Source organism: Clinocottus analis, unplaced genomic scaffold, assembly GCF_023055335.1.
Source record: "Clinocottus analis isolate CAN_PGR_092001 unplaced genomic scaffold, fCliAna1.0.p SCAF_12, whole genome shotgun sequence".
NCBI lineage: Eukaryota > Metazoa > Chordata > Actinopteri > Perciformes > Cottidae > Clinocottus > Clinocottus analis.
In genome coordinates this window covers 263,196-285,130 of record NW_027175843.1, presented here as the reverse complement: position 1 = coordinate 285,130, position 21,935 = coordinate 263,196, and the positions used below count along the sequence as shown (strand labels likewise).

The following is a 21,935-nucleotide window of genomic DNA, read 5'->3' as shown; positions in this document are numbered from 1 at the left end:
CTTCAGGAGATGAACGTTTGAGCCGTTTGAAGCAACTTCATCAAAACAAAGCGTCCAGGCTGCTGTCTGGATGCCCGGGGCGGCAGCAGGGTGGGGCGAGAGAGGGAGAGGGAGCCTTCATCTGAGGTTGGTACTTTGAACCGGTTTGAGAGCTGAGAGACGCGATATGACGCACGTTGACTTTGTGGAACTCTTTTATGGTGCCAAAGTACCATCTTCCAGGAGGGGAGCCGGGGGGAGCTGGTGGGACCAGCCGGGTGAACAGGGGAGGAGGGAGGAGGGCTGGACCCTGTGCAGCGGCGTGCGGCAGCAGGAGCGTCATGGAGGGACGAGGGAGGTCGCGACGGCAGGAGGGTCCAGAATGAAGCGGTCCGAGCCCAGAAGAACCGACTAAAACAGTGATGTTAAAACGGTCCAGTCTTTTGGGTCGCTCCTTTAAAATGACATTTCACTGTGTTAACAAGTGGATTTGGCCTTCAGGTTCAAGAGGAAGGTATTGTTAGTGGTTTATTTTAATACATTTAGCGCAGATAAAAGCACGAGTAGTAAAATCTTGTCGCACAGATGACATTTCATGACCTTTGTAGCCTTGGAAAGGTTTACGTTAAACATCTCTGACTATACAAAAGCACAAAGCATCAACGTGTTAAATGAAGAAAAACTCATCATCATGTAAATTCATCCTAACTCCTCACGTTGACAGAGCTTTTTTATTCACGCTGTTCACCCTTCTTCCCTTGTTCCCTTCTTTCCTTCTTCCCTTTCCTTCCCTGAGTCAACACGAACGGATATCCAACTGAAAGCAGAACTGAACCAGCGTTTATTTCCCTGTGAATATGTTGTGACCTGTGTGTGTTTTTCCCCTTTAGTAAGACTGAATTTACCCTTTACGGCTACATTTTAACTTGCCAATCATTGCTCTTCGTTGCCAAACCACAACGAATGTTATTAATTCTGTTATTGAGTCTGTTGGCTGAAGAAGAGAGAAACTGGTGATGCTCATCAAGCCAAATCCCAAATAAGAAGAAACTAGTTGTACTCTTGAACCTTGTGTCATTTGTTTATTTAGTCTCTTGCAGTTTGAGCAAAGAATAATTTGCATTTTTCCTGTCAAAGCAAATAATGAAAACTTTTGGGAAAATAAACATGCAGTTCATGTTTGATAATCTAATTTCAATAAAGTCAACTTCAATTATAATTGTGCATCATGTTCTTGTTCTTGTTCATGTTCTTGTTCTTGTGACGATGATGACACGTTCTGTCATGTAAATGAATTCAAAACAATAACTGCTGTCTAAGAGTGTTGTGTCATGTTTTATTTTATTATTTTTGGGGACATTACATTGACTTACATTCATTTCCTTGAGACATACCTTCACCCTTAACCGCGACAAGCCTCACCCAAACTCTTGCTTAGTCTAAACCTAACCTGCCTCAGACTAAACCTAACCTGCCTCAGACTAAACCTAACCTGCCTCAGACTAAACCTAACCTGCCTCAGTCTAAACTTAACCAGCCTCAGTCTAAACCTAACCAGTCTCAGTCTAAACCTAACCTGCCTCAGACTAAACCTAACCAGTCTCAGTCTAAACCTAACCAGTCTCAGTCTAAACCTAACCAGTCTCAGTCTAAACCTAAACTGCCTCAGTCTAAACCTAACCTTGTCTTAAACCTCAAGTGAATTGCTTTATGTGGATGTAAACGTTTCCCCTGGGCGAGTCCCCATTGTAATTAGATGTATGTCCCCACAAGACGGATAAACAAACGTGCACACACACACACACACACACACACACACACACACACACACACACACACACACACACACACACACACACACCCCTGCATGCCTCTGTCATAAGGATGTTTCGTGACGTAAGAGTCGCCCTTAAAAGAGGCTTGGTTGCGGAGCAGAGGACACTTTACGCAACACTGCGCATCTTGCTGAGCCTCACTGAGTTCAGATTACACTTCATCTGAAAGTGACTTGTGGGTGACACACTTCCACGAACACACAACAGTTTGGAGGAGGATGAGTGTTGTCAGAAGGTGTGAGAATTAATTTAAGGACATTTTTTAACGCGTCAAAAGAAGCTCACTTCAATCCGCTGAATCCGGACTCGGGGGCGCGCGCCGCGTTGAGGTTACAGGTGTTTCCATCCTCTGACACGGCGACAGGTTGGTGGGGACGAGCGAGCAGCCGCGTGCTCCCAGCAGCACTGGAGGAATGTGCGTTTTGAAAGCGTGAAGCGCAGAAGTCTCGATGCCCCAGAGGAGCATGGGAACGAGGCTGAGACCCACGAACTTCCCGCGTCCGTAAAGTGACCGACCTCAAGAACCACGACGGCTCCAGAGTGAAGCTCTGATGAATGGACAGCAGGATGTTTTCTGGTCAGGCTGGTCTGAATTACAGCTTCAACCTGAGCGACGACCGGGAGCTGCTGGACGCGTCGGCGGGCCGAGGGAAGCTCTCCCCCACGGGCTTCGTGGTGCTGTCGGTGATGCTGGGCTTCATCATGACGTTCGGCTTCCTCAACAACCTCATTGTGCTGCTTTTGTTCTGCAAATTCAAGAAGCTGCGGACCCCGGTGAACATGCTGCTGCTGAACATCAGCGTCAGTGACATGCTGGTGTGTCTGTTCGGCACCACGCTGAGCTTCGCGTCCAGCGTGCAGGGCGAGTGGCTGCTGGGGCGCAGCGGCTGCAGCTGGTACGGATTCATCAACTCCTGCTTCGGTGAGTCCTTCTGCTCCCGAGGCTGATGGAGAGCTGCACACGTCTGTTTGTTACTCACAACTCAGAAATGTCATCTGTTTGAATCCGTTTACTGGTCAAAGTGCGTCAGTGAAGTGGGACAAAGTGGGATGGGATGTGTTTCACTTTGGCAGTCCATATGTTCACCATCTGTTTAATTACTTTATGAAGGGAATTCACGCACATTCGAGTTGTAAATGCTTATTTGCAGAAATAATGTCAGATAATGTCAAATAATGTGACTTCTTGCGGTTTTATTGGAGGTGTGCAAAAGAAACAAATGGGTGCTTGTGGTGACAGAGCAGTACTACAACCAACACATACCACACCCCCTAATGATCATTTATGGATCAATTATTCCCCCGTATCACCTTCCTTTATGATTTGTCCTTTCTTTTTCTTGCAAGCCAAAACAATAAAGCACAGAGAACATCTTAATGAATAGAAGTGAATGAGGTCAGAGCGTTGCTATATTACAATATGTATACAAACTCTCACACAAGTACACTTGCCTAGTATAGAATGGATGACTTATTGATAAATAAGTCACTAATATGCTCACTTTTCCCACACATGCACTGTTTACACTTCCCTGTAAACAGTAGAAGCACGGACAAGTGTGAGTGTGTGGGTGTATGTATGTATGTATGTATGTATGTATGTATGTATGTATATATATATATATATATATATATATATATATATATATATATATATATATATATATATATATATATATATAGTTAGTTTTGGGGGTGAAGTATTCCTAGTATTAGTTTCCTAGTATTCCTAGTATTAGTATCTACAACATAAATAAATACTGTTGGATCCTTGAGATTTATCTTTTTTTGGAACTTTTTATTTTTACCTTTTAAACACAACAGAACAAACTTCTGACCTCTGACCTCCGAAAACAAGACACAGTGATAATAGTACCAACAGTATAGTGAGTATATACAAACATATATGCACACAATCATGCACACGTACATACACAAACATGAACATATGCTCTATAAACACACACACACACACACACACACACACACACGCACACAGCATACCGTTACATACGCCTTCATGCATGAGGAAAACAATCAATAAATACATGCATACATCTAAATATGCATATCATGAATATATAGTAAAGTACACTTCTAGGATTTTATTAATTTCTGCCATGATATTTATCCAGAACCCTCGAATCACTGGGCAATCCCAACATGTATGTGTGAGATCCTGTTTCTCCACAGATGTAATAACTATACGTGTGTGTGTGTGTGTGTGTGTGTGTGTGTGTGTGTGTGTGTGTGTGTGTGTGTGTGTGTGTGTGTGTGTGCGTGTGTTTGCGCTGCACAACACATCAGTAGCAAAGTGTTGAGTCTCTTCTCTCATTCTGCCAGATCCTTTAGAGATTCATTTATTCAACATATTGAGGAATGAAATGCCACAGAACTGAAACAAACAATAGGTTCTTTAAAGATTTATCTATCTTTTCTTAATGGCCACAATTCCTTCTGAGCGGACACGTTGCTGCTCTCAGGAGGACGACCTCGTCTTAAAGTTGACACCAATCATCCTCAAACCAATTTGGCATTTCAGTAATGCAATTTCATGTTGCTCATGTAGCCGTTCCATCTGTAATGGGACCGTTCTGGATGATTTATGGGTCCAGCTCTGTGGTCTGACCTTTGCCAGCCAAATGTAAAAGGGTTGTAGTTAGTTTAGTGTATTTATGCAGCATACTGTAGTTGATAAATGATATATGATAATCATACTCGCCTCTGTTTCAATGAACAACATGGAATGATCGGCTCCACTGCTGAACATTGGTGGTCCTATACTTTGACTCCTTTGTGCATAAACTGGTATAATTTCATATTTAACGAGCTCGCTAACTGAATTCAGAAAACTTAAAGCCATGGCAAAGTGTTCATAAGAAATGACAACCCTTCATCACCCATCTGCACTGAAACCTTTGTGCCAATGCGTCTGCAGCTCGCTGCCTTCTGCTGCCTCTGAGCGCTGGCGTGGCTCATGCTTCACAGCTCCACTGCTCTCTGATGGAAAAAGAAGAAGGAACATTTGATTGAGACGCATTTCCATTTTATTGAGAAAAAAAAAAGCATTTTTCAAATCAACGGATGCATTTTGACTCCGTCTCCATCTGGACTCAGCATGGCGCTAAATGCTCATCTCATGCGATGCCGCGTCCAGTCGACACATCCAATGATGTCTTTGCAGGTGTTGCTCTCACGCTGCCTTCCTCAGAGACACAGCAGGATGTCTACCTGCTCTCTATATCACAACACAGCTGACTGAATTCAGCAAATATTGACAAACTGGCAATAAAATTATTAAGAGCATCCATTTCTGAACTTAAGATAAACACTTAAGCAGAGACAAACACTTATAAACCATAAACCATGATATATTTGGGTCTGCAGTGGTTAGCTCTGTCGCCTCACAGCAAGCGGGGGTTCGATCCCCGATCCCAGGCTCCTGTGTGGAGTTTGCTTCCTCCCACAGTGCACATGCAGCTCAGGGTAATTGGACTGTGAATGGCCCGTGGATGTGAGGATGTGAGGCTGTGAGGATGTGAGGATGTGAGGATGTAAGGATGTGAGGATGTAAGGATGTAAAGATGTGAGGCTGTGAGGATGTGTGGATGTGAGGATGTAAGACTGTGAGGATGTGAGGCTGTGAGGATGTGAGGATGTAAAGATGTGAGGATGTGAGGCTGTGAGGATGTAAGGATGTAAAGATGTGAGGATGTGAGGCTGTGAGGATGTGAGACTGTGAGGATGTGAGACTGTGAGGATGTGAGACTGTGAGGATGTGAGGATGTGAGACTGTGAGGATGTGAGGATGTGAGACTGTGAGGATGTGAGGATGTGAGACTGTGAGGATGTGAGACTGTGAGGATGTGAGGATGTGTGGATGTGAGGATGTGAGGATGTAAGGATGTAAAGATGTGAGGATGTGAGGCTGTGAGGATGTGAGACTGTGAGGATGTGAGGATGTGAGACTGTGAGGATGTGAGGATGTGAGACTGTGAGGATGTGAGGCTGTGAGGATGTGTGGATGTGAGGATGTGAGGATGTGAGGCTGTGAGGATGTGAGGATGTGAGGATGTAAGGATGTAAAGATGTGAGGATGTGAGGCTGTGTGGATGTGAGGATGTGAGGATGTGTGGATGTGAGGCTGTGTGGATGTGAGGATGTGAGGATGTGAGGCTGTGAGGATGTGAGACTGTGCGGATGTGAGGATGTAAGACTGTGAGGATGTGAGACTGTGAGGATGTGAGGATGTGAGGATGTGAGACTGTGCGGATGTGTGGATGTGAGGATGTGAGGCGCTCTGTCTCTGTGATAAACCGCCTGTCCTTCGTGAACCGGCCGGCGCCCAATTTCAGCTGCGAGCGGCTCCGGCGACCCTGAACAGGATGAGCTGATGGAAGAGTGGAATGGAAAAACCATGATAATTCCTTTTGCTCATCTTTATTCCATCGTGAACAAACAACATGCAGATAGTTTCACCAGGACAATCTCAGATTTACCGCCTCGTGTGTCTCTGCATGTAAATAACATGTTTACTTTGTGCATGTTTATGCACCACATTCACACGTTCGCTGTGTTTCTCCTCTTTCAAATTTAAATAAATGATAAATGTTTTTCTGTGAAAGTCACATTAAAAAACAAGTTAAAATATTGAAGTTGAATGGTGCGTTTCCGAGGCCGTGCACCTTGTTTGACTCGAGGTCAAACCGCTTTGCAAAACGTAAAATACGAACAAACAAAAGCACTCACAGGTTCACACGCTTGAGTCCGTGTGATGCGTTCAGGTGTTGCCGTCACCCTGCAGACTCACGACCTCAGCAAGTGCGCCGTTAAAAACACATTACGGCGTCGCGTTAATGCACTTCAAGACGCGTGAAGACGGCCGAGTGCTTCGGTTAAACTGCAAACACCCACATTAATGCAAAGCTTCAATTATTAATGTCATCTGTGAATTAGCTCGCCGACACCTGACACTGGTGTCTGCCCTTGAGACGAGGAGCTGCTGCCGCGCGTCAGGAACCATCATTAATGCGGACGAGCGCGGCTCGGTGGCGAGGGTCAATCCCCGGCCAACGTCGACGCTGATGTCTTCTTGAGAGACGCTGCTGAAGGGCAGCTCGCTCCTTCGGGAGGGAACGAGGATGACGAGAGCTGGGAGCACCAAACAGAGCTGAGTCTGGTTCATAAGTCTCAACAGAAACAACCTTTCTGCGTCGTGACGACGTGAAAGCATCCCTTCAGTGTTCTAACGAAGAAACTGAAGCAGAGTGACTCATAGCTGTGTTTATTCAATTGATTTATTAATGTTCACTGCAGCAAAGGCTCGATTGAACACCTGCGATATAGAAACATGTCCTGTGTTTTCCAGCCTTTCCCGCAGAGAGTTAACGATGACAAGTAATACTAGTAATACTACTAGTAATACTTCATCTGCAGCAGGTAAAGTTAAAGTCTGGATGAAAACCTCCAATCAGTTCATTCTGTTTGATCCCTGCAAATAATAACCAGATGAATGGATTCATTCAGATGTTACTACACAACCTTCTTCTACCTCACTAACTTTACATCAACATCTTATTTTAAACTGACAAACCTCGTGTGTGAATTTAATAGCGTGCAGAGTTTTAGGAACGCGTTGCTCCGTCATAAGTTGAGTCTTCATCTTCACTCTTCAAACCAAGAGAGTCAAATATTGCTGTGTTTTGTTGCTTTATTCATACTGTTGTACATTTAGTCTGTTTCTGAACACGTTGTTGGTCCTTTGTGTGAACAGAAGAACCAGAGTCATTAAAAATAAATCACAAACACAGTTTTCCTTTTATGAAACGAATAGTTGTCTGAAAAGAGGTGAAGGTGCATTTAAATGAACTCTACAACACAATGACCTCAGAGCTCCAGGATTCAACACATTGTCGGTACAACATACGTTATACACCTGAACACACTTACACTGCTCCTCCTAGACTGAGGAGGTGAAGTGCATCATGGTCCACGAGAACGTTCAGAGCAGCCTTTGAAGCTCATAACCCTGTTTATGATGCTGCGTGTGTGTGTGTGTGTGTGTGTGTGTGTGTGTGTGTGTGTGTGTGTGTGTGTGTGTGTGTGTACAGTGTTTGTGTTGTGTTGTGTGTGTGGATGTGTACAGTGTTTGTGTTGTGTGTGGGGATGTTTTCGCTGCGTGGTGGAGGATGACTCAGCTCACTTAATCCGGCGTGATGAACTCTGGAGCGTGTCGTTATGAAATATAAAACGTAGGTTTGTTTCTGGTGTCTCACGTTGGAGAGGTTTGATGTACTTTGAACCTCCTGAGACGAAGGTCTAAAGTACATCTTTAGGAGTACTTTGGACCTGAGATGAAGGTCTAAAGTACTTCTTTAGGAGTACTTTGGACCTGAGATGAAGGTCTAAAGTACTTCTTTAGGAGTACTTTGGACCTGAGCTGTCCTGATGTGCAGGATGTGCATGTTCTCTCTGCTTGTCGGTGCTCTGCAGGTTCCTCCATCAGATATTGTACTTTGTCTTTTTAAAATGTGGCACCTCGTTTCAGCTGCACAAGGTATTGTGTTGATTGTGTTGATTGTGTTGAGGGATGCAGGAACATCTGCTCTTTAACGTCTCATTCCTTGGATGCCAGATGCTGATAGAGTCCTTTGAACCATTGGAGAATTACAATGAGACAGTTTTCTGTGGAAAATACAAAGAGGCTGCGTTGTGATGGGTATTGTTGGTAAATTTATGACAAAAGGAGAAAGTGCAGAGAGTAAAACACAGCAGCAGATGGTTGTGACATCATCAATTTAGCTGCAAAAGTCCTCAATAAAATGTACTGAAGCTCCTCTAAATAAATACTCTTATCTTTTCTGATCACAATCCGCACTAACTTCTTCTTATTATATGAACATTTTGAAGCACATTCATGCCCTACAGACTCCATCCTGAAGAAAAACAGACTCAACATGTGACAACAAATGCTCTCAGGGACACAAAAGGTTCATTGGATTCAGATGGATGTTGTGTCAGCAGCCGTCGTCACACAAAACTAATCAGATGTTTCTCTGTCTGAAGGTTTGACTCCTTCAACTAAACCACCAGAGAGCCGGTGCAGCTGTTTCTGTAATATTGATTTTATCCTCACGAATGTCCAGTTTGTTTAAGAGCTGGAGAGGTTTGACCTGTAAGACACACACAAGAGATCACAACACTGGGTCTTGAACACACACCAGTCCAGTGTTAGTCTGCAGCCTCACACACATGCTACTTCTCTTTGTCCTTTCAGCTTCCTCACAATGAGAATTGATGGTCAAACTAAACAGAATCGGACACTTTAGAACGAAGATATTTCCTAATTTGAGTCAGATTCATGCTTGATGGTCCTGCTTCGTGTCCATGCCACGTCTTATTATTGTCACCGATTTCAAAGAACATTTTGCAAATAGTTGTGACTTAGAGAAGTATAAAAGCCAGGAACAGCTTTCATTCTTCACTGACTCAGGTTAAGCCTTCAGGAATCTGGGGGCCACTTCTGAAAGCTTTCCTGAAATGAGGAGCTGCAGAAGTTCAGTCTAGACTCTGACCTCATCGCTCCCTGAGACATGTACCATCCCCAGAGGAGGAAACCTGAAGGCTTTACTGACCTCCTGACGTTTCCTCTGCTGCCATTAGCAGGTCAAAGTCTTTACGTATGCAAGGGAACATCTACTGGATCACAATCAGAGCAACAAGCAGAACATCTCAGACACTCACCTCCACCTCTCGTCTGTCTCAGGTATCGTGTCGCTGATCTCTCTGGTGATCCTCTCCTACGACCGCTACAGCACGCTGACCGTGTACAACAAGCAGGGCCCGGATTACCGCAAGCCCCTGATGGCCATCGGGGGCTCCTGGCTGTACTCCCTGTTCTGGACGGTGCCCCCCCTGCTGGGCTGGAGCAGCTACGGCATCGAGGGCGCCGGCACCAGCTGCTCCGTGTCCTGGACGGTGCAGACGGCCCAGTCCCACGCCTACATCATCTGCCTCTTCACCTTCTGCCTGGGCCTGCCCATGCTGGTGATGATCTACTGCTACAGCCGGCTGTTGTGGGCGGTCAAGCAGGTAGACGCACAACAACGTGTGTGTGTGTGTGCATGTGTGTGTGTGAAGGCTTTTTTCCTGTTTGATGTTGAAAGCAAAACCACAAATTGCTTAAATTGGTCTTCCACCAAAATCTAAAAGTGAAAAGTGGCAGAAATAGTTTTTTTTTCACAGCGAGCCGCAGGTTGTTTTCCTAAAGTCATTGTTTCACAACCGTCTCCAACGGCGTTCAATTCTGTAAGATATTCACAGAAACCTTTCAAAGAAAGACAAACAACACATCAGTCGTCAACAGCAGAGACGAGCGGAGGAACAACACCTCTTCCATGCTCGTTGAAGTAGAAAACAACCTTCAGCATAATGCACACCAGCTTCACCTCTAACAGCGAGTCCGTCCCTAATGGGTGCAAAGTACAGTTCAAAGAAGATGCTTTTGCAGATGCAGATGCAGGGACCAGGATGCTGTCTACCCTGCCTGTCCTCCGCCAGCGTGCACACGCTGCTGGATGGCATGTTAGTATTTATTGCCAGAGTCGAAGCGGTGACCTCGGCTTACAGTAGAGTTCATTCCTTCCTTTCAGTTTAGCTGCATACCAAACCTGATGAATGCCACAGACAAAGTTTTGACCTTTTCAGACGTCTACCCGCTGCGAGCAGCGTGGCATTAGGTGCCATAAATCCACAGTCTGCTTCTAACACACTTAATATCTCCCACGGACATTACATGATAGTGGGAGCATGCACGATACGTTACGCCCTGAAACACAACGCCTGGTGTTCAGGTTGAAGTGAAGCGGACGTTCTGGATGATGTCATGATTTCACTGACTTACATAAGCATCTTATTTGGTTTTATTGGGAGAAAGGATGATTGGACTTGCAAGTATTTTTAGATAGGTGTACGATAAGACCAGCGATGTCATCTCCATCTTGGTTTTCATTTAGTTTAGAGATAAAGATGCACGCTCCACTGACTGTCAGAGGCTGCACATCCACACTGCCGTGCCCTTTTTAAGTGTACCTTGCATGCCAACCGGCTGTGAGATTTGGGGCGAGTCTTTCCTCGCTTTAAGCAGGTTAAAGCCTCTGCACAGATTTACTTTGTGTGTTCCTGCGAGCAGAAGGGTCGCGCAGGGCATTACCAAAGCTTTACCTCAGAAAGATCAGCTGCTCTCACAGTGAAAGCCTAAAGACACACACACACACACACCTTCTTGTTCTTTCTTCTGTTCTTTTAATCCGATATGTTTGTAAGGCACTTTGGACCTCTGCTTTAAAAAGGCTTAACAGAAACAGATTATGAGAAGATGATTGTTCAGCACAGAGACAGAAACACAGGAGCCTCTCCACCAGAGATGCAACGCTCCGTCTTCCTCTGCACGCTGGTGCTATCTCTAAAATGAATCACATTAGTTTTTATTGCACTTGTTGCATGTTTGTGACAACCTTCTGTTATCGACGAGGCTTCAGCTATCAGCTAGCTCACATCGGTTCTGTTTCATGCAGCGCTCACTCTTCCCTGTATCGCGCTGCATCATGACGAGTCATCCCCTCACGCTGACCCACACCGTGTGTGACATTGTGTGCAGTCAGTGCTGCAAAGTAAAACCTGCAGCGGCCGGTCCAGGTCTTCAGGGCGCTGACATTCATCAGAGCAGCTGATCGCACAACAAACAAGACGGAAAGTTTCTTTCTATCAGATAAAAAACCTCTAGAATATGAGAAACTTTACAGTGACTCAGCACATCCACAAACACAGTGTATAATACTACGATGCATTCATTATAGACGTTAATAGAGTTTATAATACTACGATGCATTCATTATAGACGTTAATACAGTTTATAATACTACGATGCATTCAATATAGACGTTAATACAGAGTATAATACTACGATGCATTCAATATAGACGTTAATAGAGTTTATAATACTACGATGCATTCCTCATAGACGTTAATAGAGTTTATAATACTACGATGCATTCATTATAGACGTTAATACAGTTTATAATACTACGATGCATTCATTAGACATTAATACAGTTTATAATACTACGATGCATTCCTTACAGTAGGCGTTACTGTACATGGTGTGTGAATATTACAGGATTTCTTCCTCAGTGAGCTCCAGCTCTTTCTGCTCAACAGGGCTTTTATAAGCTTTTATAAGCTTTCTGTTCTGCTAAAGAGATTTAAATCTTTGTAAAGGGATGAACATGATGTGAGTCCTGACATAATGTTAATCACGTGCCTCATGTTCTCACCAGCGTCAGAGCTCACTTCTTCTTCTTCTGAGTGAAAGGTCCAGCGTCACCTGGCGTTCGTCTTCAGAGGACCAGGTTCAGTCTCTGGGCAGAAAGGACTCAGCAGCAGTCACCGTTATTTATTGCCTCCGTGTCTGAGCGATGGCTACGTGACACTACATGAGATGTTTCTCCTCCCTTTGTGGTTCAATGCTCTGTGAACGTATAATAATAAAAGCAACAGGGGTTTGGAGACTAATTTAAATGCATTAACATCTAATTATTCTGCTCTCCTCAGCCAGCAGACTGTCAGGGAACAGTCACAAAGCAAACTCAGGAAAAGCATCTTGGTCGGTTACAACAATTATAATTCAGAGAGGAATGATTAACAGACACATGAGCATATTTATACTATTAACTATTGTGCCCGTGATAACAGAATGTGCTCAGTGCAAAAGAGGTTCATGTCACAAAAGGTGAAATTAAATGTTCCACTTCCCGCTCAGGTGAAGTGAATTAGACGTCTGCTGCACAGCGACTCAGCAGTGATGTTCCTCCTGCACGGCCACGCGACCAGCGGTCGCTCAGACGGAGCGGCGTCGGCCTTCAGCGGGATGTTTGAGTCATGGAGAAGAAGTCGATTCATGTTTTAATGCGTCCACAGAACAGATGAACAGGTGAAAGGATGAAGAAGAGCCATGAAGAAGTGTGTGAGGAGATCCAGAGAGATGTCTGGGTTGGATGAGCGTGCAGCGCGACGCGTTCCCTTAAAAACATCAAGAGACGAGTCGTAGAAGTAGATTTGTTGAATGTGTTCACTGATGAATGAGCGTGAAGATCTTTAAAAAAACAACTTTATTGATCTCTATTGCAGGTTCACTGCGTGTAAATTCATTTTGTTAATTGGATTAACTGCAAATGTGTCATGGAGTTAGCACCAGTAAAGTAACTCAAAGCCGAATGAACAAAATCAAAGTCCCTCATCTGTGTGACGCTCACATGAAGCAGACTCACACACCAACACCTCAAATGTCACACAAAACCTCTCAAGCAGATACTGAACGTGATGAAGAACCAGACGCCTTCAGAACACAAGCAGACAGTAACACACCGACGCTTTCCTGGAGTTTGGGACCAGAGCGTCCTCATGAACACGTCGGGACCGTTGACTGGACTCACCATCGTCGTGCTCTCGGGGAACGTGTGATGTCAGAACGTGTTTGAAAGCACAAACTACCACACGACGCTGTGACGGCGGGTGTTTCCTGTGAGGCGGCTCTTCAGGAGCAGATCTTCATCACCGAAAGATCTCAGCTCTCTCTGTGTCCTCGCAGGTGGGTCGGATCAGGAGGACCGCGGCCCGCAGGAGAGAGTACCACATCCTGTTCATGGTGCTGACCACGGCGGGCTGCTACGTGCTGTGCTGGATGCCGTACGGCGTCGTGGCCATGATGGCCACCTTCGGCCCCCCCGACACCATCAGCCCGGTGGCCAGCGTGGTGCCGTCGCTGCTGGCCAAGAGCAGCACCGTCATCAACCCCCTCATCTACATCTTCATGAACAAACAGGTGAGCCGCACTCGACATGTACAACGGCTTTATTTACAGTAAAAAAAGACAAATTACGACAGCTGAAATCATACAAATGGTCTATTTAAATGTCAATTCAAGTGTAAGAAGAGAATTCACTGTGAAATCAGAGGACGAGCACTCTGAGGCTGCTGCGAGTGAAGCAGGACCTTCACTGTGTGACGTTCAGTCTCCTCCTCGGTTCAGTGTGCTGCAGGAAGCTGCAGGAGGGAAATCTACAAAAACTTTAATGTCGAACAATCACTTCGAGGCAGCGTGGGGCAGAAACTCCCACGATGTCGAGTAAAAACATGAAACGTAGGCCTCGAGGAGAGACGAACCACACGGCGCCTGCAGCTGTCTCCTCATCTCGTCACGCTTCAGCAGAAAGTCCTGCGTTTAACTCGGTGAAGCCGCTGCTTGGAAGAGGAATACAAATCACTTAAACCTCCTCTCATCCCAGAGTGAAGCGGTAGCACCTTAGAAGTCCCGTCGGCCCGTTAACACTTTGCTGAAACTGAATTTGGCACAACGCGTCGCTCTGAATCAAGCGCTCCCGGGGAACTTCTCCCAGCTGCACCGCAGCCGGACGTCCTTCCCCCGTCCATAATCATGCAACACCTTTAAAAACACCACTTAAGAAAAGATGTATCTTATAGCATAATGGCCTCACGACATTAAAGACAATGGTGTCTACTTGCAGCACGGTACAGCACAGTTAAGACTCTTAGCCCTGATCCTGATTTGCATGCTCTGTGCATTGGAAAGTAATCATTATTTAGAAATATACATGTACAATGTGCGCAGGGTTTCTGCACCTTCAGTGTATTACAATCACAAGCAATAAAACATTTGATCATTTATGTCAACAGAGAAACAGAAAACCTACAGCAGAGCTGAACAACCTGCATGATCCAAAATGATCGATAAACCTCCTTAAAAACTCCCTAAAATGTGTTTTGAACCTCTTGTACAGTCGTAACAGTTGCTGACTTCCTTGTTTAAGACTCTTCTCTTGGGGCTGGGTATCAAGCTGAAACCTTTTGTTAGCATCGTGAGCTAAATGTGTCTCGGCAACACGGCCCCGTGTTCACAGCGACGGCGTTTCTCTCAGTTATTTCATGACGAGTTCTCCTGCGGCGGCTGAACATGAACCAGAAGAACTGCTTTGTAGAAATATGAGATTTACAGAATTTTGCATCAATGTGATGAAACACTTGTCGTGTACGTAATTCACTGAATTCATCACATCCATCTGGTGATTCAACTCTACGTCCACTCAGTTTACATTTTCGGCTCATTTAGCTTAAAGCAACGCGTCGCCTCTGCAACAAGACGACATCCTGAAGGAAGAGGAGGATTCAAGTCATTCAAGTCATTTTAGAGGCTGCAGTTTGTTGAGTTGTTGTGCGTTAGAGTGATATAGTTTTAGCCTAATAAACCGTCAACTGAGTGAAGTTTCTCAACAGGTTTTCCATCAACGTTTCTATATCAGGACATCCAGGACATCGATGCCGCCATGTAAACAGGTTTTTATCTTTATCGCCTGTCAGACTGATCAGATGTCGCCTCGGGGGTTTTGTAAAAGAAAACAAAGACATCAGCACAGACACAGTCTGCGTGATACCCAGCCCAACCACACGTAATGTAAAGTCCTCCACATACTACTACTACTACCACGAGTACTACTAGTACTACTACAGAGCCACCCACTTCAACATAAATCTAATCAAGGCAACTTTTCACATCTTATCGAACCACAACCAATGGCACGAGGACACTTTATAGAAGAGCACACTGAGCAAAAGAAATCTCTTTTAAAAAGGCGAGATGTTCGCTCTCGCCGCCTCTCCACCTTCTCCACGCTGAACAAACTCCTCCCCATGTGCAATGACTGTAAACATAAAAACCATCCGACCTGGAGACCAAACCAATCTGCTCTCCTCCGAGCCGCTGAGGGCAGAAACCAATAATAGAGGAAATATGAGACATAAATAGTTGCAGGAAATGGGCTTCGGGTTGTTTCATGACAACAAAATAACCCTGGAGATGCAGTGTGCTGCGGCGGCGAGCTCCAGGGAGGTATCGGCCGTCACAAGCGGGTGAAATTACATTCAATAAAGAGTGAACTGGGCTGGATTACTGAGGCCGAGCTGAGAATCCCCTTTTCTGAACCTCTCAGGGGGATTAAGCTCCACGTTGCTGCTCCTCAACACGAGGCATCGCTCTGAAGATGGCTTTGGCCCCGTTTGCTTTCATTTGATTCAGTAATACACAATAAAAAAGAATACTTTAGGTCGGATAAATCCCACAGAATGACAACCCAGTGGTGTTTTTTCCCGCGGGCTCTTTAACTGAGAGACAGGCGTCTTCCTCCTAAACGTGTGAACGAGCAGCGACAGACTGGTAAAAGTAATTTAGTACGAAGCTTCAACAACATCCGTGGTGAGGAATCACCCCGCGACGTCCTGTGGTCTCAAGAGGAGACATCAGAGGCGCGTCCGTCAGGAACGCCTGCAGGCCGGTGGCGCGTTGCACGACTTCGTCTCCGCTTCACACGGCCGGTTCTCCAGGATTTCACGCTCTCTGTGTTACGTTCATGACATTCAGCGTGGAGGACTTCATCGCTTACTCACAACCCTTTTGGACCAGTAGAAAATGAGAATAAAATCACGGCGGCATGTCCACCCAGAATATTGAAAAACACCGTTTACGCCACTGAAACACACCCAGTTATTGAAAATGCACTCGTCTATCTAAAAACACTTATCTGTTGCTACGCTAGTCAGCTCCGCAGCTGACCCGGCTCAGCTGCAGCAGAGAGAAACGTCTCATTGGGCAGCGCGCTGGAGGCCGCCGGTCTCTGGTGAAGTCATTTCAGAAGCCTGCATGTTGATCCCTCCCTGGAGGGCGGCGGCTTACGGACTTCACGGGTCTAATTTGAAACATGTACGCTCCGGCCTCCTCGCCTCCAGCGGCTTTATTGCACCTCTCCCTTCGTCGGCCAGAAGAGGCCGAAGTGTGTGTTTGCTGTCGGACTCAGGGGGGTCAGGCTTCACGCGTCAGACGTCGCAGCTGACGGTGCCGAGGCCCGGCAGCGTGACCCGGCCCTTCCGCCTCAGGTCTCGCTCGGGGCCGGTGTTGATCCGCTGGATCAGGCTCTTCTCGTACAGGAGCGGGTGGTAGGCGCCCAGCGTGCAGGCGGCGTCGTAGTAGCGCTCGTGGTAGTGGCACAGGTCCGTCTGCCTCATGGAGGGAATGTACTCGTACACGTGCACCTGCTCGCACAGCGCCATCATCAGGAGGATGCCTGCAATGACATCACAGAGAGACAGATGAGTTCAGGTGATTACAGTCAAAGACCTCTGCAAACTGTTTACACTCCAACCAGAGTAGGGTGATAACAAAAGGTTAAATCATCACCAAATGCAATCAATGCATTTACATGAAATGAGAAGCGGCCATCTACAAATAGCATCTTTATTATTGGAAGTTCAGCAGCGCTCTCTCTTTCAGGATCTCTGTTAACATTACAGCAGGTAGACACATTCCCACTGCAGGCTGCCCAGTACAACCAGTGTGACCGCGCAGCTGATACTGGGTTTAACTGTTTGAGAATCACACTACAGATGACGGCTGGCGACAGCGTTGTGTTTACTACACGCTGAGAGCAGAAAATAATCGATTATTTAACTTCCTAACTGATCAAAAAAATAATTTAAAAAAAAAAAGGTATTTTTCCCAGAAATCCCAAATATTCCTGTAGTGTCACCTCGTGGTGAAAGACCTCATCTGGTCAGAGAACCTCTGGACGAGCAACACTTTACATACGGAAACAATAGGAGTGTGAATGTGTGTTTGTGTTGTGCTGATAAAGAGCCGCGCTCAGCAAACCTCCTGCAGATGAAAACACAACTGAATGCATAATAAACTCTGCACGCACACGCTGACACGCTGCCAACACACAGCAGCCAGGGCCAACGCGCGGATTTTGTTATCCTTTGTTGTTTTTCATTCCACCTTTCTTTGAACATCCCTGACAGTTTCTGTTTATCAATTCTCTCTGAGGATTGATATTCTGCTCGCAACTCTCCTCCTTATCCATTGTTGCTCTCTCGCATGATGAAAATCACCAAGAAACCGAGCAAGACGTGTCCTGAGTGCTGCTGAAGCGGTTTGTAAGCCAGTTGGTATTGTTTTCTTAATACGATTCAGCTGTAATATACAGCTGGAAGTGTCGGCCAGAGTGGTACGAATGCATTTAATCTGAGGCAGAAGAGCAAGAAAGCAAACAGAAAGGACTCAGTCCCGCACAATATCCAGCACTCGTATTCTGGACAGCGGCTTGAAGACTTTCCCCACTTCTGTGTTGGATGAAGGTCAACATAAGCAGAGCTTTAACTCATGGAAGTGCACGAGCACATGACTTCTAAATCAACCGCTGCGTCTCCTCGAGCACGAAACCAATGTCAGCCCGTCTCACACGCCGGGTCTGTGTTTGCGTCTGGTGTTGACTCCGTCTTTCCATCTCTCAGTTCTACAGGTGTTTCTTGATTCTGTTCCACTGCGATCACTGGTCAGCGGCCGGCGGCGACACCTCCATGCCCTCCAAGACCACGGTGATCCACCTCAACCGCAGAGTCTACAGCAACACGGTGGCCTGCACGCCGCGGTCCCCGCTCACGCTGTCGACCAGCGCCGCCGCGCCGCGGCCCACCAGCGCCGCGCTGCCGAGGTCCTTACCGGAGCCTGGACTCTCCCAGCACGACCGGACAGGAAACGGTCACGAGGAGGCAGCGGCGGCTCAGCCCGACAGCCACACCTAGGACCTGGAGCACGTCAGCAGCCGCCTGAAGGCTGTCGTAGTCTCCTGGAGGTCAACGGGTCCACCAGCAGAACCACGCGCTCGTTTATGAAAAGATGAAGGTTTGGGTTAGATGACTACGTACATTGACCCGTCCATCCACCCAAACACCACGCGGCCTCCGTCAAGTCTTTGTCTTGGTGATCAGCCACAGAGCTTGAAGGCCTGAAGGTCCCAGCAGGTGAACCAGACCCTTCAGATCCGAGAGGCTGGCGGCGGCTGACACGCCTTCACTCGGCTGGTCGCAGTGAGGATATGTGGAAGATGAACTAGAGCATAATGCGTTAAAGTCAATGTGCTTCATGTGTGAGTTGATGTTAACGTTGTGGACCCGTGAGCGCTGCGGCCCGATGGACTTGTGGAACAATGCAGCTTCGCTTTCACGGCTCTCAGCAGGATTCTGCGTCACGTTGTGCGTGGTTGTGTTGTGATGAGTCGCTCTGGCTCTCCGGCTGCTGAGAGTTTCAAGGGTTTCGCTCGGCACCAAACGTCTTTATGGGTCCAGCTTTGTGCACAGAGGAACATCATGTTGACACTATTGTGTAAAATATAAGTGTGTGGAAGAGCGTTGCACACACAAGGACATCTTCTTTTTGAATATAGAGTACTTTGTCCTTATTTTATGTATATATGCCTTTTCAATATTCCTTGTTTGATCAGTTAGAAATGTAATAGTAGCTATTAAAATGTGTAGAGGATGTTTATCATGTCAGTGTGATCATGGAGCAGATTCCCTCCTGAGTTCACTTCAGGTCATTCTGTAAATGCAAAGCCGGCGTCGTGCTCCTTCACGTCTTTAGTGGATCGATGTGTTCATCTTGTTCCTGCAGCCGCATTCTCACACAGCTTAAAGATGTTTAGGATTAAATTCATTTTGATTTACTTCATGAATTAATTTGTACGTCTGTGTTGCTGTTCCCTCTTTTGACAACACGTGCGTTGTGTTACTGAATGATTGTGTTGCATGTTTTCTGTACATTAAATTGTTCAGAAAGAGCAGAAACAAACAGCTGAAGCTTCATTCTATTAAAGAGCGCCGTCCTCTGGTGCAGTGAGGCATGATGGGATGTTTCCATGGTGGAGCTTTGGCCGATCACTAATGCAACATGTTGAAGTGAAGAAGAGCTCATGGAAGGTTGTTTGAACTGCTGACTGGCTCATATTTCACCTTTAATTCCCCACGCGAGAGGAAGAGGTGAGAGATGACCAGTAAGACCAGTAAAGGGCGTGCACGCCGTTACCACACAGCCTCTAGAGGTCGTGCACGCCGTTACCACACAGCCTCTAAAGGTCGTGCACGCCGTTACAGAGCCTCTAAAGGTCGTGCACGCCGTTACAGAGCCTCTAAAGGTCGTGCACGCCGTTACCACAACCTCTAAAGGGCGTGCACGCCGTTACAGAGCCTCTAAAGGGCGTGCACGCCGTTACAGAGCCTCTAAAGGGCGTGCACGCCGTTACCACACAGCCTCTATAGGTCGTGCACGCCGTTACAGAGCCTCTAAAGGGCGTGCACGCCGTTACCACACAGCCTCTAACGAGGCAGAAACCCGTCAGCAGAAGTTTTAAATGCAGATCGTCACAAAGAACTCAGAAAGTTCAGAGAGAACTTGGCGGCCGATAGAAATGTATAGAAGAGTCATTTAGTTCACGGTGATATCTGAAGTGATCTTAATGACTAATGTAATCTTTATGACCTTCAGACAGGAGGAGACGCACAATGACTTCAAACAAAAGCATAAAATATCAAGTTATTATTTTTGGAGTCATTGCAAGCGTGTGAAATTAAATTAATCTGTTCAGTCCGTTTAAAATTCTGATGGAGCTCTGGACTTATTAATATGTGCATGATGCATAATAGTCAAATTAAAACTATACCGGCCACTTTTAATCTGCTCATAATTCAACATGACAATAGCAACACATCTCAGAGTTATTCATCATCAAACGCTGCATTTGCATTTTTCTCACAAAGGGATGCAGATTTATAGAGTTTAGTTTATTTACATCAGGGACTGTTTACATAAACACATTATTCTCTATAGAGGAGATGTGCACACACACACACACACACACACACACACACACACACACACACTCATGTAGTGAACAAGTCAACGCTCACAAAACCGATCGCTTCAAATCCATTTTAACTTCACAAAGAGAAGAAAAACAAGAGAAACCGTGACAGAAAGACGGCTGGTTGTTGTTTTAAGTAAAAGAGTAAAAACCAGAGAGTTGAGCCTCCATCTGTCCACGAACCCTGAGAGAGAGAGAGAGAGAGAGAGAGAGAGAGAGAGAGAGAGAGACAGAGAGAGAGAGAGAGAGAGAGAGACAGAGAGAGAGAGAGAGAGAGAGAGAGAGACAGAGAGAGAGAGAGACAGAGAGAGAGACAGAGAGAGAGAGACAGAGAGAGAGAGACAGACAGACAGAGAGATCCTATGAAAATATACAATACAGATTCAGTACATTTATTATTTAATGGATATAAACATTTGATATGATTCTTTATATGATGAGACTCATATTGTATTTCTGCTTATTGTCTTATGTTTACGCTCACTGATGCTCCTCACAGCACCCAGTGTTACTGCAGGAGGTTACTAATATAGACCAACACTATGTGCTGATAGAATAAATGTTTAATATGGTTATTTAAATAATGCAGTTATTTAATAGAACAACATGGCGGGCTTACCTTTTGTTTTTAGTTTCAACGTTTCTCTCATATCAGAAATTAAAATCAGCTGCAAAATAACAGAAACAGTCACAAAGCCTTACATAATTCAACCCAATGTTACTAATTGTTCAGCATTCATAATCCCAAATATGCATTTTAAATCCATCCCAGCAGCAATGTATCACACAAGTATATATTCTTTATTATTGTAGGATTAACGTTATTAAAATGTCTCTTACCAGGTGCTTTGTTCAGCGTTAGCTTCAGCTCATAAAATATCACTTTTAATATTAATATTTAAATCCCGCTTTCGTCCCTCTGAACACACGTTTGATAACATTTCCCTCAGCAAACTGAATTTACAATTCATAGTCTAATTATTCAATGTTGACCGTTATGTCTCCATCCAGAGTGCTGCTCAGATAACCGGTCATCCGTTAGCATCAGCTATGCTAACTCTGCTAGTTAGTTACCCGCTGCGATGCTCGTGTTCATTGTGTTCATGTGTGGCGACGATATTAAACATTATTTAAATGACTTACCTGTTAAAGTCGCTCACACGGTTCATCCTGTGCAACACGACGCTGAAAACCTCCAGAAAGTAAATGTTCTGACGGCGTGAACGGAAACGAAGACTCTTTAAAAGGATCCGAGCACAACTCGTTACTGTAAGTAAGAAACCTTCTGCCAGATAAATGA

General features: G+C 45.6%; 2 protein-coding genes across 5 annotated transcripts in view; one reads left to right on the top strand and one right to left on the bottom strand.

Annotated features, from left to right (window-relative positions):
* The first annotated feature begins 1,970 nt into the window (after positions 1-1,970).
* tmtops2b (teleost multiple tissue opsin 2b) lies at positions 1,971-19,395 on the top strand. Its single transcript, XM_068572058.1, has 4 exons — positions 1,971-2,736; positions 9,580-9,905; positions 13,462-13,695; positions 18,231-19,395. The coding sequence occupies exons 1-4, from the start codon at positions 2,370-2,372 to the stop codon at positions 18,519-18,521; spliced, it is 1,218 nt and encodes a 405-aa protein (XP_068428159.1). The 5' UTR covers positions 1,971-2,369; the 3' UTR covers positions 18,522-19,395.
* Positions 13,619-21,935, bottom strand: part of st6gal2a (ST6 beta-galactosamide alpha-2,6-sialyltranferase 2a) — a 37,743-nt gene continuing 29,426 nt past the window's right edge. For all 4 annotated transcript variants that reach the window (XM_068572056.1, XM_068572055.1, XM_068572054.1 and 1 more), the window contains one exon: positions 13,619-17,005. In XM_068572056.1, the coding sequence (XP_068428157.1) occupies positions 16,758-17,005 (248 nt within the window). In that variant the 3' untranslated portion in view covers positions 13,619-16,757. The remainder of the gene's footprint in view (positions 17,006-21,935) is intronic.

What these genes read in the sequence shown, in the direction of transcription:
- tmtops2b (XM_068572058.1), top strand. Translation starts at nt 2,370, where the DNA reads ATGGACAGCAGGATGTTTTCTGGTCAGGCTGGTCTGAATTACAGCTTC. An exon ending in TGTTGTGGGCGGTCAAGCAG is followed by an intron (nt 9,906 to 13,461) that starts GTAGACGCACAA and finishes GTGTCCTCGCAG; the next exon opens with GTGGGTCGGATCAGGAGGAC. An exon ending in ACATCTTCATGAACAAACAG is followed by an intron (nt 13,696 to 18,230) that starts GTGAGCCGCACT and finishes TCCATCTCTCAG; the next exon opens with TTCTACAGGTGTTTCTTGAT.